At 46.1% G+C, this 17205-nt stretch overlaps 1 protein-coding gene across 1 annotated transcript in view; it reads right to left on the bottom strand.

The window, feature by feature from the left end:
* The window catches only part of Sh3rf3 (SH3 domain containing ring finger 3), a 310035-nt gene that overhangs the window by 28456 nt on the left and 264374 nt on the right, over nucleotides 1-17205 (bottom strand). The window contains exon 8 of the mRNA XM_034523766.2: nucleotides 8230-8549. Within this exon, the coding sequence (XP_034379657.1) occupies nucleotides 8230-8549 (320 nt within the window). The remainder of the gene's footprint in view (nucleotides 1-8229; nucleotides 8550-17205) is intronic.

The raw sequence follows: 17205 nt of genomic DNA, 5'->3' as shown, positions 1-17205 counted from the left end.
TGGGGTAGAGAAAAGTCACATGACACGGGCCAAAAATGCACAGCCTCATTTTTGTCCCAACAGACACTTTTTGTTGCCCCTCTCTCTAGTAACACCACTGTACCGTCCTAGGCCAGATCTTATTGCTGGTGTCCCTCTTAAAATCCGCAGAACATGCCATGTGTCTGGTGGTTCCAAGAAACAACTGTTCCCTGAGGAGAAAGGGTCCCCATGGCAGCCACTGGGGATTATCAGAACTCCCCGGAGACTGTGCCATGACTTCTACTTATGTTGTTCTGCCACATAACCACCACCGTGTGCTTTCTAGGCAAGGGATCCTTTTACTCCCTGGCCTCTCTGGGATCCTGTGGGGCCAGGCAGCTAGCTTTGGTTGACAGATTGAGGTAAATTCTTTTGAGGAAGGACACCAGAACAATGACAAAAAATTATAGTATTCATCTTTCCTCTGTCATCAAAAGGACCTTTGCTGCCAGGATTATAATGCACCAGGGGAAGGGGTGTGGAGGCTGTTCAAGAACTGATGTGCACTGGATGGAACTGGCACCGATAAGGGGGAGGTAAAGCATCTCTGTGGTCCAGCAGTCGGTTATGGGCTTATGGAGGATGTGGTGATTGGAATGAGAATGGTCTCTATAGACTCATATATCTGAATGCCCATTTCTCAGTTCTCAGGCATTCGGGGACTGTTTAGGAAGGATTAGGAGGTGTGGCCTTGTTAGAGGAAGTGTGTCACTGGGGGTTGGTTTCAAAAGCCTACACCATTCCCAGTTAATTATCTCTGCCTCCTGCTTGTGGATTATATGTAATCTCTCAGCTGCTATTCCAGTGCCATGCCTGCCTGCTGCCTGCCTGCCTTCCTGCCTGCTGCCTGCCTGCCTGCCTGCTGCCTGCTGCCTGCCTGCCTGCCTACCTGTTGCCTGTCTGCCTGCCTGCTGCTTGCCTGCCTGCCTGCTGCCTGCCTGCCTGCCTGCCTACCTGTTGCCTGTCTGCCTGCCTGCTGCCTGCCTGCCTGCCTGCCTGCCTGCTGCCTGCTGCCTGCCTGCCTGCCTACCTGTTGCCTGTCTGCCTGCCTGCTGCTTGCCTGCCTGCCTGCTGCCTGCCTGCCTGCCTGCCTACCTGATGCCTGTCTGCCTGCCTGCTGCCTGCCTGCCTGCCTGCCTGCTGCCTGCCTGCCTGCCTGCCTGCCTGCTGCCTGCCTGCCTGCCTGCCTGCCTGCCTGCCTGCCTGCCGCCTGCCTGCCTGCCTGCCTGCCTACCCGTTGCCTGTCTGCCTGCCTGCTGCCTGCCTGCCTGCCTGCCTACCCGTTGCCTGTCTGCCTGCCTGCTGCCTGCCTGCCTGCCTGCCTACCCGTTGCCTGTCTGCCTGCCTGCTGCCAGGCTTCTTGTCATGGCGGTCATGGATGGCATGGTGTCTTATCTTGGCGACAGAGGTCAAGTGACCAATGGAAGCTTGCTACTGTTCATACAGTGGTCTTCTTGTATCTTGTATGTCTCCAGTCTCCTGTGCCTCAGACCTAATGTGCATAGCTGGCACGGACAGACTTAGCAGTAAATGGAATCCCCATCTTGCTCCCTGACCCATGGGGATGGGGGCTACTGTGATGGTGGAGTCAAGTGTCATACCTTTACTTGGGAAGTCTGGAAACCAAAAGCAACTCAATTCTGCACTCCGCAAGCACTGCTTGGATCAGTGCCACTGCCAAGAACCAGAAGGACACGGGGAAGGCGGCCTTTGATATATGCTCACCAATCTGCCATTGATCTGGTTATTAAACAGTCAAATGGGCAGAAAACTCAGATGACTATGGTGAGCTTACCCGGTGGCAACAAACACTGCAATCTTCATTTTTGAGAAAATTGTATCCTACATCCCATAGCCCCATGATGTACAGTGCCTGATGTGACAAGGATTTCTTAGTAAAGATACCACAGGTTGCCTAGCAGCTGGCAAGTCAGCCATCAGCCATGGCTGTCTTGTTTGGAGGACCTTACTTTTCTAGCTCCAGATGGGAACAGTTCTCGGTGATCTCCTTTAGTCTCCCTTCCCCTGCCTATTGCACCAGCCCATTATAGCGAGACCTCTAAGCTGAGACTGGCCTCAACATAACATGAGTCTAAACTCAGGGATGACATATGTGTCCAAGTTGATAATTAAATCTGACTTTCAACCTCAATAGAACTCCTGGGTTCCAGCAGCTTGTGCCCTGAGAGTTCCCTTTAAAGTAAATAATCTTCTGTATCTGGATTCTCTTACAGCATACCACCCACCAGGCCCCATCTGACTATGGAGATATCATAGTCTCTACCCAGGTGTATTATTCTAATCCATTTACCAATTGGCCTCAACCCCACTGGTTGAGGCAAGGCCTTGAACAGAGGCAGAATCGCCAGTGCCAGATGCCCTGCTACACGAGTGGATGGAGCTCAAAGGTCAGTGCAGATGGTACCATGTTTGCAGCCTCGGGCATATCTGGCCTTTACAATTCTGGAGCAATACCCAGCATTCCTTTTTAAATGACTGTTCTCAAAAAGGAGTGCATCTTGGGGTTTGGAGAGGTGGCTCAGCAGCTAAGAGCATTTGTTCTTGCAGAGGACCTGGGTTTGATTCCCAGCACCAACGGTGTGGCTCACAACCATTTGCAACTCCAGTTCCAAGGCTTCTGACACTGTCTTTTGAACCCTGAGGGCACCAAGCACACAGGTCATAACCATATATGTGAGCAAAACACTTATACACATAAAGTAAGTAAATTTAAAAGTTGTTTTAATAAGAACTAGGTCCTGTCTTTTTATTATCAGGCCTTGGTAGAGACTCCATATTTAACTATGAGCCACCAAGACACTAAGCAACCTCCCTGCTTGCCTTCAGATGAAAGGGGCGTATCCAAGGTTGACCTGAGTGGACCCTGAGGCATGAGTAGGTTATATGGGGCAGCTGAGACTTATGGTTCCTTGGTGCCTCTCTGCATCCCCACACCAGTGGCCCTGGACTGGGTATGTTCTGATAATCACTTGACGAAGAGGCCTGGTTTACAAGTTTCTGCATGGTGTGCAGATACTGCCCTCGAGTGGACACCTTCAGTATTGCATCCTCTCTTGACAACTGCAAGGGCAGAAGGGGAACAGGTTCAGTGGGCAGTGCCCCAGATATATACTATGTGGTCAGATGTAGGAGTGAGTAGCAATTTACAGTTGTGTTCAATGACTTAGCTAAATAATCAGGCTCTTGGAAGGAAGTTTAAAATGTTATGAGAGCAGCCCACTCTGGACAAATTTGCTCACCAGACATTAGTAGTGAAGTGGATAAGATAGCCTGTTGTGTGTGGATACTAGGCAGCCATTCTCTAGCCACCTCTCATTGACCAATGGGTTCAAGGACAATGGAGGCAGGGATGGAGGAAGGTACATGTTGGATAAATACCATGGAACTGTACTCAAGGACAGCCTGGTTACATTCACTGTTGACTTCGGGCAGCAGACACTAACACAGTACCTAACAAGGCACCATCCCCTGGGGTATCTGGTCAGTGGCCAGCAGGGGCAGTGCTTTCTCGCTGGAGTAGACACGTTAGATACAGACTCGTCTCTGCATAGCCAAGATCCACAGTTCCAGGCACCAGGGAGGAAATGAAAATGGTACCAGCCACCATGACTCCCAGTGACTCACTAGCAACATTGATTTCTCCTTAGGTTCTGGTAGTCCAGCAAGTCTACTGAGGAACAACCATCACTCCACTGAACTGCCAGTTTAGAATGCGGCAGCCATCTTGAGATCCCTGGATCTTGGGATCCCCGCATCTCTGAGTCGAGCGCATAGGAAGGAATTTTGATTCTAAGGGGACACAGTGGAAGATGAACCATAACATGTTTGGAACATAAGAGATGCCCTAGACCACTTGGTAATACCAGGCTATGTGGTTCAGGTGGGGGGGGGGGTCACAGTGACTCAGTGGAAGTGGTACTACAGATGGCAGACCCTCAGGGAGGAAGGTATGGGTGTGCCCCACCAGGCAAGGAAGCACAACCAGCCAAGGTATTTCTTGTGTGCAAAGGAGATTTAGGATGGATACTATACAGATGGAGGTGACTGTGTGACATTTGCTAGGCCACGTGACCAGTTACAGAGAGGAGGACTATCATGGTGGGTTCTTCCCTCCTGGATTGCTATAAATGTCTGTATGTGCATTAAGACACATGTCTTCTTTCTTTCCCTTTGTATCCTCTTGATATTTAATGTAAGGTGTCAGCATTTGACCATGTTAACATCTTCATCATAATGTTTCTGTTACAAAGGATGTTGAGGGTGCATCTTCCAAAGGTGCACCCTCTTCTGGGGCGAGTGTATTTGGTTGCTTTCATGGCACCAGCTGCACCTTGCTGAGTGGAGCCTGACTTTGCTCTTGTCCTTGTGTGACGACTCACAATGGCTTACGGCAATATTAAGTTGGAAGCAGAAAAAGGACATTAGTTTGGTGAGGCCGTGGCACACAGCTGTTTAGGTGTTTCAGTGATGGTAATTTGTAGATGTGGCTAAAAGTCAACTAATTTTAAAACATTAACTGATTTTTAATCTCCTTTAGAAGAACTATTCAAGTGTGTATCTTGAAAATACAGTGGCCCTCACACAGTCAGTCCAAGGTCTAAAGAACAATCTAGGCTTCTTGAGGATAATGATTTTTTTTTTTTTTTTTTTTTTTTTGCCTTAAATTGCAACAGCAAATCCTGCCCAAGTTTTTAGTTTGTTTGTTGGCCTGCCCCATGGATTTTAAATTTGCTTTACAGATTCCGGACTTCACAGCCTCCATAATTACATGTACTAAATCCTTAAAATAAATAAGTTACTGGTATCAATCAATAGACAGGTTAGTGGTATCAATCAGACTGACCATCTCCCACTAGTGTGGTATCTGAGATTGTTGACGGACAGAAACAATTAATTTTTTTTATAGTATTTGCATGAGCAAAAATAGAGATTTCCATTTTAACTATATTGACCTCTAGAGGACTGGTTAAGTGATTTTGAAGTGAGGGAGATGTCACGGGTATGGTTAGAAACAGCTGCTGCCAATCTTACAGAGACATCTTAAAGCAATGACAGTTTCATCAAGGTCACAAAAGACCTCTGACGACATTTGTCTATCAAAAAGTGTGGGAAATTTCTTACGTTGTGGACTGGAAAAAAATTTAGCTTTCCGTTAAGGATGACCATAGTTTCAGTTTTATAGAATAAAAGATTAAAAAGCTGTTCCAAGAGTCTCTTCACCAGACACTACATTTTCCTCAATAATTCTGAAGCTGAGAGCTATTGGGAGACTTGCCTGGGGTCAAAGGTCAGAGCTGACACGAGGACTCTGCACTCCTGACCCCTGTCACAGTTGGCTGAGCTCCAGTGTGGTTGCTGGCTGTATTGATCTACCTAGTCCATGAGGACATGGCCCCAGGGGTGTAACACAGTTAGATTGTCCAGCAGGAGGTGGGGAGGCCAGCCCAGGAGATGGAGGGTGGGCTTACAGATCCAGATTTCCATTCTTTGTGGGACTCAACATAGTGGAGGTATGTGGTGAAGCCTAAGCCCATAGACGGGATCACCTACATCACTAAGGAAACTAGTGTTGGTCAAAGGAAAGCTGTCAGGCTTACTTGTTCCTGAGGGATGAACGGGATTTAAAACATTCTTCTCAACTCCTCTCTAGTAAGTGTGGATCCTGGATACCTTGGTGTGAACCAGAGAACTTAACATGAGAATATAGAATGGAGAACATTAGCAGGTGGCCTTGTAGACCAGAGCTACTCTTGTTTAGCTGAGAATTTAGAAGAAAGAAAGAAAGAAAGAAAGAAAGAAAGAAAGAAAGAAAAAGAAAGAAAGAGAAAGAAAGAGAGAAAGAAAGAGAGAAAGGAAGGAAGAAAGAACAAAAGAAAGAAAGAAAGAGAGAGAAAGTGTGCTGTTCAGGATGCTGTACTCTTCTCCCAGAGTCTGCTGAGCCACAGGTTCATGCTCACCTAACCTCACACAACCCAGGGTGCACCCTAGTGAAACACCACACAGTCTGCCTTTGAGCTGCCACGAGCTAATGATGAGTCCCTCTTCAGTACTGCCAAAGGATGAGGCCTCATGGACACAGACCTTCTGGTGTCCCCTGGTCTCAACTGCTGTTCGCAATGAAGAGGGTGGTGAAGAGAGAGTGGGGTGAAGGAAGCATGCCCGCTGTGTGACCCCATGTGGGGATGTGGAGGTCAACCTTGGGGGAGCAAGAAGCCACAGGCTCCTGTGACTCCACAAAGAGTCGTGATCTGCTGCACACTGCGTTAGATCTTTCGGAACACTGGTGAGACAGGGAAACTGAGGTCAGCGGGGTGGCTGCTTCCCCCATCCTCACAGAAGTCCTAACAGGTGATGATACTCCTCCCACCCCCACTCCTGCTCCTTCAGAGTAACCTCGTCAGGCAGGGCTTTCACTGGAGCATGGTAACCGTGTGGCGAGATACGACTGGTCAAGGATTTAGGGGCTTTGAATTGGCTCAAACACTTTATATAAATGTGTGCACTGTGCAATAAACTCAGATCTGCACCCTGATGCTGTTCTCCAGAATCTGATTCCTGTTGGGGTTTGTCACGTGACTCTGTCGCCTCTTACCCCTCCCATCCTTGGTCCTGTTCCCACACACCAGGTGTGTGGCCAGTAGCTGCATGGACTGCAGCCATGGTGAGGAGCAACAGGCCAACGAAGGCTGGCTCAACAGGTGCAGATGCCACTCAGTGTTAGCTGGTGGCAGGCAGCACTACCTGTCCCACAAGCTAAACAGGAGGACTCGGGACAAGGAACTAGAAATGCTTACTGACACAAGTCCAAGACTGCCCCTGGTTTGCTCTCAGTGGCTTGAAAGCCTGGCGGATCTAAGGGAAACTGTCTTCTGAGCGCAAAGGCTTTGCCCCCACCTCTGCCCTCTTCCTGCAGACAGCGAGCTGTGTCTTTGAACAAGAGCAGCAAGGCAGATGGCAACAGATTAAAAACTGAATTGGTTTTCAAGCATACACGGACACAAAACACAGCATCCGTTCTTGACATCACAGGGTGGGTGCTATCCTGCTTTTACCAGCCTCTTTCTACCCAACCTGCATGTGACACAGGCAGTGGAGAGTGTAACCCGTGAGGACAAATTTGGACCAGTGCTGGGGTGTACCTAGGTTCTAGAGGGAGAGGGGTCTGAAGGTTCTTGGGAGCTGAACAGAAGACCTAAAAATTAGGGCTGAGGATGTCCCTCAAGGGGGCTGTCCTCACCTCAAACACGTGAGACATACAGGATGCTTAGGAAACCCAGCCAACATGCTGGACTCCAGAGTCTGACTTCATATAGAAATGTCTTCAAACAGCTACAGGACGTGGGAAAACCATGATACCTGCTAAATACAATGTCGGGCAACCTTAGGTACCCCGGCAGCAAGGCTGGACTGAAATATTTTTTAGACAGTGCATTTGATAGAAGATGCTATTATAAGGCAGCTGACCTTTAAATTTTATTTTTATATTAACTTAAAGCTACGGCTACTAGAACATTCTCCATTAATTTTATGGCTTGTATTTTGCACTCATTTGTAAGTGGAGTCTGATCTTGGCTATTCCTCCTCTTGCTGCTGGCCACCAGGGCCAGCCCATCGACTCAAATCTTCTATAAGAGAAACGAATAGCTGAGAATGGTTTCCATACCCACTACCAGGCTGGTATCCTCCTGTTTTTCTTTTGCAGCTTTTTTTTTTTTTTTCAAGAAACAAGTCCTTCCCATATGGCTGAACAGGTTGCAAACTGCGCAAGAATCATGCATTCAAGGGACAGGATGCCGTTCACACCATAGAGTCTTATTGCAGATCTGTTGGTTTTTCACTGTCTTATCCTGGCACATGGCAGTTAGGAGTCTTGTTCTGACAAGATGGCTGTATTACAATGAGCTTCTAACCGGATGGATGAGCGAGATGCCACTTTCTGATTCACATGGAAATTGCAGTGGGATCGTTGGCCCTGGCAGAACCCGAGGCTACCTTCTACTTTTATACTAGTGAGCTACCTTCTTATTCTGGCTGTTATCCCAGCAGAGGCCCAGCGTATACAATACGCAGAGCACCAGTGAGCACACTGAAATCTCACCTGTCTTTGGTACCATTGGCAACTGTGTGAAAGGGACCCAGCAGCTAGCCAGCTCTAGGCACAGGGTTAGCCCAGGATGGCCCACTTACCTTCTCGTTTTTCTTGTCATCTGGTTTGTAGCCCGCGTTGACGGGGCTGGGTGTGGGCAGGCCGCTGATGAGTGTCCCTCCGGCCTCCCCGCTGAGGTTGGCGGCACTGACGTTGGGAGGTGTGATGGCAGAGGCTGCTGACGTGAAAGGGATGGCTGGCCGGGGACAAATCTGTGCTGGGGACTGCTGGCCATGCTGTGGGGACGCCACAGAGCGGGGTCGGAGGCTGGTGCTGGGCAGGCGGGATGGAGAAGTCTGAGTGCGCAGGGGTGACACGGTGGCAGTTGGCCGGTCCAAGGCCTGGGCCGAGGGATGGGTAGCTGGAGAGAGGTAGATTGAAAGGTTAGTGTGCACTTCACTTGGCCAGGCAATTTGCAGTGCATTTTCCTCTCAGGCTTGACCTCTGACCTCGGAGGGGTCTGAATACCCCAGGCTTGGCTGCCATCACGATTTGTGGCATTACTGGCTTCGGAATTTGAGATACAATGCAAAGAGTATCCTCAGCCTCCATATGCCATGACTATAAAATACACTTGAAATCTTAACAGTGTCTACAGGTGGAAGGCCTCTTCACACCACATCCCAGGCCTTTAGCTGTGAGCCGGCCATTCCTCTGACCTCTGCTACAGATGATCCTGGATACACCAGGCAATATAGAAAAAGTCTTGAGGTATGGTTTTCTTTAAATAAATCATTTGAGGTTTCAGAGGGGGTGGGAACCTAGCTTTTAAACATCCTGGACAGCATGCCTCACGTCTTGAGGGGAAGATCAAGCAATTTTGCAGATGAGTGAATCCACGGAGGTGATTCATCACCCGCGACTCTTGACTAGGACTGTGGGCTCCTATGCTTTGTGTCCTGAGTGAACTGTCCTTTACCAGCCCTTGAGAGGAAGTGACAACAGTTAGCCAAAAGCCATTGCCCTGAAGCCTCACAAGCTGTCTCTAGGGCTGTTCAGGGCTTCCCATACAGCTCATGTTCTACCTTCTAGAAAGAGACATCCAAGTCAATGCAGATGCACAGTGTGACCACCATCAGAAATTTTGAATTGTCTTCTCCTCCAGGTAATAAGCACAGCTTAATTGTCTACATGGCCCATTCATTTCTCGTATGTCAGTTGTTCATCGTCTCTCTCACTACACTGTCAGCTCAGCTCTAGGAGGCTGGGGACAATGGCTGCTTGGTTCACTCATATAATGCATTCCACATCCCTGGAATGGTGCCAGGCATGTAGAAGACACTTAATACAGGGTTTAATGAGTAAGTGACTACTTGAGAGGAGAGAACTCCCAGCTGAAGCATCACAGAAATAAATCACCGGAGAAGAAACAAATGTCCATTGCCACAGGCGTGGCTTACTGCACAGGCTGCCTAGACTCTGCCTTACCTACTGGTTAGCATTGCTAAGAAGCTGCGTAGCTTTGAAGAGTCAAACCCGCTGTGACTGCTGATGGAGAACATGTGGTCACTGGTCTGTTCCCCTTTCCTTCTGGCTTTTGGTTTGCACTTTGGTGATGCCACTGTCTCCTCACCAACCCTGGTCCTCCCCACTCAGCTCCCTGTGATCTGTCCCCAGTACCTGGAATCTTCCCCAAACTTGTCCAGTTCTTTAATATTCTCTGTGACTGTTTCTGATGCTTGTCTCCAGTTTCTCTATCTGCTGTCCACAAGTCCCACCATGGTCATTGTGAGCATCCCAACCCACCCTTTGGCTGATGCTGCCCTGTCAAACTGTTTATGGCTGTCCTGTTATTTTGGTTTATCCCTTCCTACAGCTCCAATGTAAAATACGTATGCCCCACAGCCTGCGCTACCTACTTAGCTTTCTTTCCCCAAATTTAAAATTAGGTGTCTTTCCTATCTGGTTATCCCTACTGCCTACCCCCAGCTCCTTTCCTTCCTGTTGTGTTCTCTCTCTCTCTCTCTCTCTCTCTCTCTCTCTCTCTCTCTCTCTCTCTCTCTCTCTCGTCGTGTGTATATGTGTGTCTGTTCTGTGTGTTCTTGAGCGTCTGTATTTTACTCCTTGCTTTGGAAGACCTTTCTTGCTCTGTCTGTCTATCTCTGTCTGATTTTTTTCAGTCTATTGCTTATCTTTTATGTGTTCGTTTCTTTCTTGTGCTTTGAAATCTTGGCTGTTTTTGTTTTGTGTTGTTTATTGTTCTTTTGAGACGTGGTTTCTCTGTGTAGCCCTGGTTATACTGAAACTCACTCTGTAGACCAGTTTGGCCTTGAACTCACAGGGATTTGCCTGCCTCTGCCTCCCATGTGCTGTAACAGCTGGGTCACCACTGCCTGTCTGTGCTTTGAAATTTTAATGAGGCAGTTCACCTCCTTCTGCGGCTCCTGTCCCTATGCCCTCCCTGGGTCTTCCAGTTAGCACTGTGGCTCTTCTTTGTCTAGTAAGTTCTTCCAAATGGAAACATTCACTCCTTGAGGGATGTAGGGAGGCTGGTTTTTCTATTATTTTGTTTACTCAAGAAGTAAACAAAATCTTTTAGGTCTCAGGAAGCTGAAACTTACAAGGTTTCTAAGGCCCCACTGGGAGGTCTGTAATGATATGGAGGGGAGAAGAGACTCTCTGACTGACTACAACTTGTGCAGGGAGCTTCAAGCATTCCTGCTCAGGTGGGCTTCTGTGAAGCCCTGCCACGGAGCCATTCATGTTCCTGTAAGTCCTCACCTGTGCTCTGTAAGTGTGCCCAGTGAGGTAAGCTTGCCAAGCTTAACTTCGGATGGCTGGTCTGCTGCTGGTGTTTGAATTTTAGTGTTGGAGAGAAGGGGCAGGGAGTTCAAGAGAAGGGCCCAAGTGTCCTGCAGGAGGCTGGCCCCGGCATGTGTGAGCCAGAGCCCAGCCTGGTCTAAAGAGGGAGTCCCAGGCCTGCCAGGGCTACACAGTGAGACTCTATCTCAACAAAACAAAACGGCCCCACCAAACAATCAAAAAACCTGGAGGAAGAAGACAGCACTGGCCGAGGTGGGTCTGAAGTAGTTTAAGACCTGCCTAGGGACACCATGGTGTATTTGTTCTTTTATGGTCGGTTTTTCGAGTAGGGGAAGGACAAAGGGTATTGGCCAGAGAGAATGCCTGGTTCAAGGTCAGCTGACGTCATCTAAGAAGACTAACCAGGGAATAAGCCAGTCTATGCATGTTCAGGCCAGATGCTTTTTCCCTTAAAGAGTTTTGATCCATTGATAGTTGGGTCCACAGCTCTGGAGGCCTGGCCTTCTGTGTATAGAGATACAACTTTCTTTGTATACTGATTTTGTATCTTTGCAATGCTGAATTCATTTTTGAGTTGTAGGTGTGTGTGTGTGTGTGTGTGTGTGTGTGTGTGTGTGTGTGTTCCTTAGGGCTTTCCATATATAAGATCTTTATGTCTACAACTAGGACGTTTCCCTCCTTCCTTCCCAGTCTATTCACCTCCCCACTCTGCCCCAGGGAGGGTCTTCCTCCTGATCTGAGGAAAATCTCCTTTCTCTCACCATCAAGTGTGAGGACATCTGTGCTCTCACAGAGAACTTTCATCAGACAAACTCACCTCTATTCCTCATTCTCTAAAGTTCCTTACATAAGAAGTAGATACTGGGTTCTGGGAAGTACTCTTTGGTTTTTGAGACAATCACATTATTTTGGTCATTACCAAGATGAAGTGCCTAAGTTGTTTAATGTTAATCCAGCCATGCTCTCCTGGGATAACCACATGTGGGACACTATCTTCTCATATGTTGACAAATTCAATATGGTCGGTGATTTTATTGTCTTATAATTTTTTTATTAAAGTAATGTTGGTATTTTCCCCTTTATCAAATTTCTGAGCAAGTCCAGAAATTGTTTTATCAATGCCCCATTGTTTTGTATTTAAATGTAAATACAATCTCTTCCTTGATTATTTTATATAATCTACCGATGAACTAAGATATCCCCCCAGAACTTTCTTTCTGGGTGTTTTCAAACTAGAAATGTAGTTTCTTGTATAGACACAGGCCTACTCGAGTTGTTTCTTGAATATATCCGATGATTTATATGTTTACGGGCTATTTGTATGTGTCCATTCTATTGATTGAACTTATTTATATAAAGATTTTACAATAATTTCTCATTATCTGATAGACTATAAAACACCACTTTAAAAAAAAAAAAAAAAAATCCCTGGCGATATTGACTTTCATTTTTGCCCCTTAGTTTGGGTGGCTAGAGGTTTATGGATTTGATATTTTCTCAAAGGACTCCTATGGTAGTTTGAGTAGACTTGGCCTCTGGGAAGTGGCACTATTGGGAGGTGTGTCCTTGTTGGAGGAAGTATAAGTGGCTTTGAGATCTCCTAGTGCTGAAACTCCTCCTGAGAGTCTCCTCCTGGCTGCCTTTAGATCAAGATGTAGAACTCTCTGGTTCACCTCCAGTGCCATGTCTGCCTGCAGGCTGCCATGCTTCCTGCTGTGATGATAAAGGACTGAACCTCTCAAACTTTAAGCCAGCCCCAACTAAATGTTCAGCTTTGTAAGAGTTGCTTTGGTCATGGTGTCTCTTCACATCAACGGAACACAAATACAACTTTTGTTTAGCTTAGTTAATTTTCTGGTTTCTTTCCATTCCCCATGTGGTCCATAAGTCCATTTAGCCCAAGGCTTTAACTCGATAGAGTCAAGATGCTGTAAATTCCTCTGCACTGGCTGAATTCTGTAAATCTCATTATGTTGCGTTCGTGTTCGTTTTCTTTCCTTCCTTCCTTTCTTCCTTCCTTCCTTCCTTCTTTCTTTCTTTCTTTCTTTCTTTTTTTTTTGGGGGGGGGGTGGTTGAGACAGGGTTTCTCTGTATAGCCTTGGCTGTCCTGGAACTCACTCTGTAGATCAGGCCGGCCTCGAACTCAGAAATCCGCCTGCCTCTGCCTCCCAAGTGCTGGGATTAAAGGCGCGCGCCACCGCTGCTTGGCTGTTGTGTTCTTTATTCATCTCAAAATGTTCCCATCCTTATTTCTTCTTTGATCCACGGATTATTTTGAAGTATATTGTTACATTTTCAAACAATTATTTGTGATACTAATTTCCAATTCAACTCTACTGTGGTTGGAAATGTAGTCTGTCAAGTCCCTTTATGTGGACTGAGATTTATGTATTATGGGCCAGACTAGGAGTTAACATGAAAATGTTATGTGTACAGTTGAAAACAATGTGTATTTTCATGTTGATGAGTAGGATATTCCCTAAATGCTAATTAAATCAAGTAGTTATGGTTGTACTAAAGATCTATACTGCGTGCCAATAGTTGACAAAATTTTGAGAGAGACTGAAATCTTACCTTTGTGGATTTCTTTATTGTTCTCGGGAGCTTTATCTGTTGTTGCTTATGTATTTTTGAAGCTTTGTGATTTGGTGCATTAATATTTAGAATTATGATGCCATCTCCATGGGCTCAGCCTTTGCTATTTTGTAGTAGTCGCCCTTATCCCCAGTGACTCATGGTTATACATTCTCCTGTCGGACATTAGTAGATCAATTTTCTTTTGATTAATATTATTAGCATGGTGCATTTCATTACTGACAGAATCTATATTTGCACATTGTCCCACTAGCTATAATTGACTTAATGATTTCCAAATCAATGCCCTTGGTTCTCTCCTGATCACTTTGAAACATGAAGAAATATTGGAGCAGCCTGACATTGCCTCTTCCTCAGAGTTCGAATGAAGTGATTCTCCTCACTTCTGCCTCTGCTCTCAGAGGAGACGGGAGGATGGAACCATGATGGACAGATCTGAATCTCACTCTTTGGCAACTGAGGGTAGGGCTTCCTTACATCAGTCACCAAACATTTCTGAACCTCATTTTATTCTTTATAAATAGGGACCATGGAAGTAATTACAGTGAGACTACCATCTGTATGAGATGGGTACCTGCACACATGTGCCTGCGTACACACATGTGCACTGTTTCCCATAAGCAACTGAAGCACCCTTGTATGCAGTGTCCACGCGGCAAGTGGCAAGTGGATGAACGTGTAGATAGATTCTGCCCTCTCCATTCAGCCCGGACTGTGACTTTAAGGTAGGAAAGTGTGTCTCTCGTTCATAGCACAAGTTGGTACTGATTTTCTTTGCTTGTTTTTAATAAAATCTGAGGCCCCAGCCCCAGCTCTCTATGGGTCTAATTAGACCACTTCCTTTTAACATGATGATTTGTCTGATTAAGTTTAAGCCTGTCACTCACTGTACTATGCCTTTCCTCTTTTCCTACGCACTTTATTTCCTTCTACCTTTCTTTGGGACAGATGATTTTCAGTATGGGATAGCTCCTTTATGTGCCACGGCTGTTTGCCTCTCTATGCCATGGCCTCTCACCAGCCACTGCGCAGCTTGTCCAAGACCACAGAAGAGCCTACAACACACAGCACTTCCCTTTCCTCCCCGGCTTTTGTCTTTTTGTCTATTACAGATTTTAATTTTATATAAGCTTAAATCCCATAACCATATTATTTTGATTATGTTTAAACTCTCAGTCTTACTCGAGAGACATTTAAATGCTGGGAAAACCCCTTGTACTTCAATTTATGGACCTTCCACCTTGGCTGTTCTTCTTTACTTTGCAAAGTGGATCACTATACTTGCAACTTCCTTTAAACAAGCTTTGAACAATTCTCGCAGTGTGGTGCTATCCCTATGTGTAGCACTGCATCTGAATGGTATTTTTTACCTTTGTCTTCACTTTTTTAAGAGATAATTTTTGCTGGATCTAGAAACCAAGATTGATGAACACACTTCTGCCTTCTCCCAGTCCTCTCAGATGGCCTCTTGACAAAATACCTACTTCCCTTTATTGCTCCTAACCTATCATTTCTCTGGCTATGTTTAAGATTTCATTCATCATTGATTTTGAACAATTTGGTTATGATTTGCCTTGCTGTAGTTTTTTTTTTTTAAACATATGCTTCTTCTGTTTTAGAGTCCACCAATCGCTTTGAAGTTATGAATGTGTAATTTTCACCAAATTTAGAGCAACTTTGGTCATTTTTCTTTAAATTATATTTCCATCCTGACTGGTTGCCCTTTGAGAGTTTGAATTATACATATATTGGGTTATTTAAGGCGGTGCCATTGTTCACTGACACTGTTCATTTTATGATTTTATGATTTTGAGAATTTTATGGGTGAATACTGTATTTATGTCACTTTACATAATTTTTACCCCTCCCTATTCCTCCTCCAGTTCATGCCCCCTTAAATTATCACTGCTTCCTCTTTAATTTATACACGCATGAGAGAGAGAGACAGAGAGAGAGAGAGAGAGAGAGAGAGAGAGAGAGAGAGAGAGATCCATTTAGTGGTTGACCAAATGAGATTGGATAACCAACCTCTCAGGGCCCTTATCCCTGGAGATTTCTCTCAGCAGCCATTAATTTCCTCACCTAGGGGTGGGGCCTTGTCAGCTGGCGCGGTCATTGTGGTCATTGTGCATGTTTGTGTAGGCAGTCGCAGTGCTGAGACTCATCCCCCATCATGTACACAAGTCACTCTACAGCAGCAGCAGCAGGGATCTGAGCCTCTGCCTCTCAGGATCTTTCCAACCCTCTTCAGCAGTGTTCCCTGAGCCTTGGGGGTGGGAGCTGTGTCCCAGATTTGTGTAATAAGTGGGGTTCAGCACCCCACCATCAGTCACTTACTATTTCCATTGGTTGCAGATGCCTGTCATGATCTCCATGTGCTATAAATACAAGCGTCTTTGATGATGGGTGAGAGTTACAATTACACTTGTGGATAAAGACAAGCAGACTGAATAGGAGATTACCCTGGTTTAGGAAAGTGGTGGTTCTCCTCTAAGACCACATTAGCCACTGGTTAGGTTTATAGTACCAGGCATGGATTCCCTCCCTTTGAGCAGGCCCTAAGTCCAGTTAGATGGCTGTGGGCTCTTCCCGAGCTGTAAGCACCACTACTGCATCATGGGCGACATCTCGTTGCTGTGGTTCATAGGACTTACAGCTAGGGAGGACCACTGATTGCTTCCTCTCTTGGCAGCTCGCACCACACCTTGACCTACTATGAGAGCTAGTCCTCAGGGATTGGGCTTCCAGGTCAGCTCAAGTCGGATCCTCTGAGGCCTGTGTCAGATACAGGTGGTGTCTTTAGCAGCAGGGTGTCATTGTCACATTCTGTGAGGCAATCAAAGGCAATGACAACAGCTTACACAGTTTTTGGAGTTTCTTGAACTAGTCTGACCAAGAGCTCTAAGGGAGGTTTTCTGACCAGCAACTTAAAAAGAGGATTTCCATACCTGGTAGTGGGAATTTTGCTAGATAGTCTATGTTCATTATCACTTCAAGTGGCATAACTTAATTTTACATATATATTCAATATGTGTATATAGAATATGTATATATGTATGTATGTATGTATATGTGTATACTATCATGTATGTATTTTGAAGTAAGCTTATAAAATACTGTGTCCCTATGGCTTTCTCAAACATTCTTATTGTAATTTCTTTTCCCTTCCTTACCCTGGCTAGCACCCCACTGTTGGTCTTCCCATTCCCCCTTGTATAGCACCATGTACGTCCCACTAATCCCTTCTCTGGAGCTCCTCTCCCCACCATGGTCTCCTAGTTTCCTGGTCTCTGTGGTTATTGCAGGCAGTGTCCTCATGACTAAGGATTTGGAACCAGACACTGCAGATAAGAGACAGTATGCTGTGTTTATTTTTCTGGGGGCTGTGTTACTTCACTCAAGGTATTTTCTAGTTCTATCTATCTTCAAATTTCAGGATTTTGTTTTATAGAGTTCTATAGAATATGTGTGCCACATTTTCTCTATCCATTCACCTGCTGATGACACTTAGGTAGCTTCTATTTCCTGGCTGTTGTGAATAGAACGGCAATGAAGTCGGCCGAGCAAGTGGCATGATATGGCAAGTGCTTTGGATGGATACGCCAGGGAGTGGTGCAGCTGGGGTATACAGGAAACACCGTTAGCTCATCGGGAATCTT

This window comes from Arvicanthis niloticus, chromosome 20 (genome assembly GCF_011762505.2).
Source record: "Arvicanthis niloticus isolate mArvNil1 chromosome 20, mArvNil1.pat.X, whole genome shotgun sequence".
Taxonomy (NCBI): domain Eukaryota; kingdom Metazoa; phylum Chordata; class Mammalia; order Rodentia; family Muridae; genus Arvicanthis; species Arvicanthis niloticus.
This window is presented reverse-complemented; position numbering and strand designations above follow the sequence as displayed.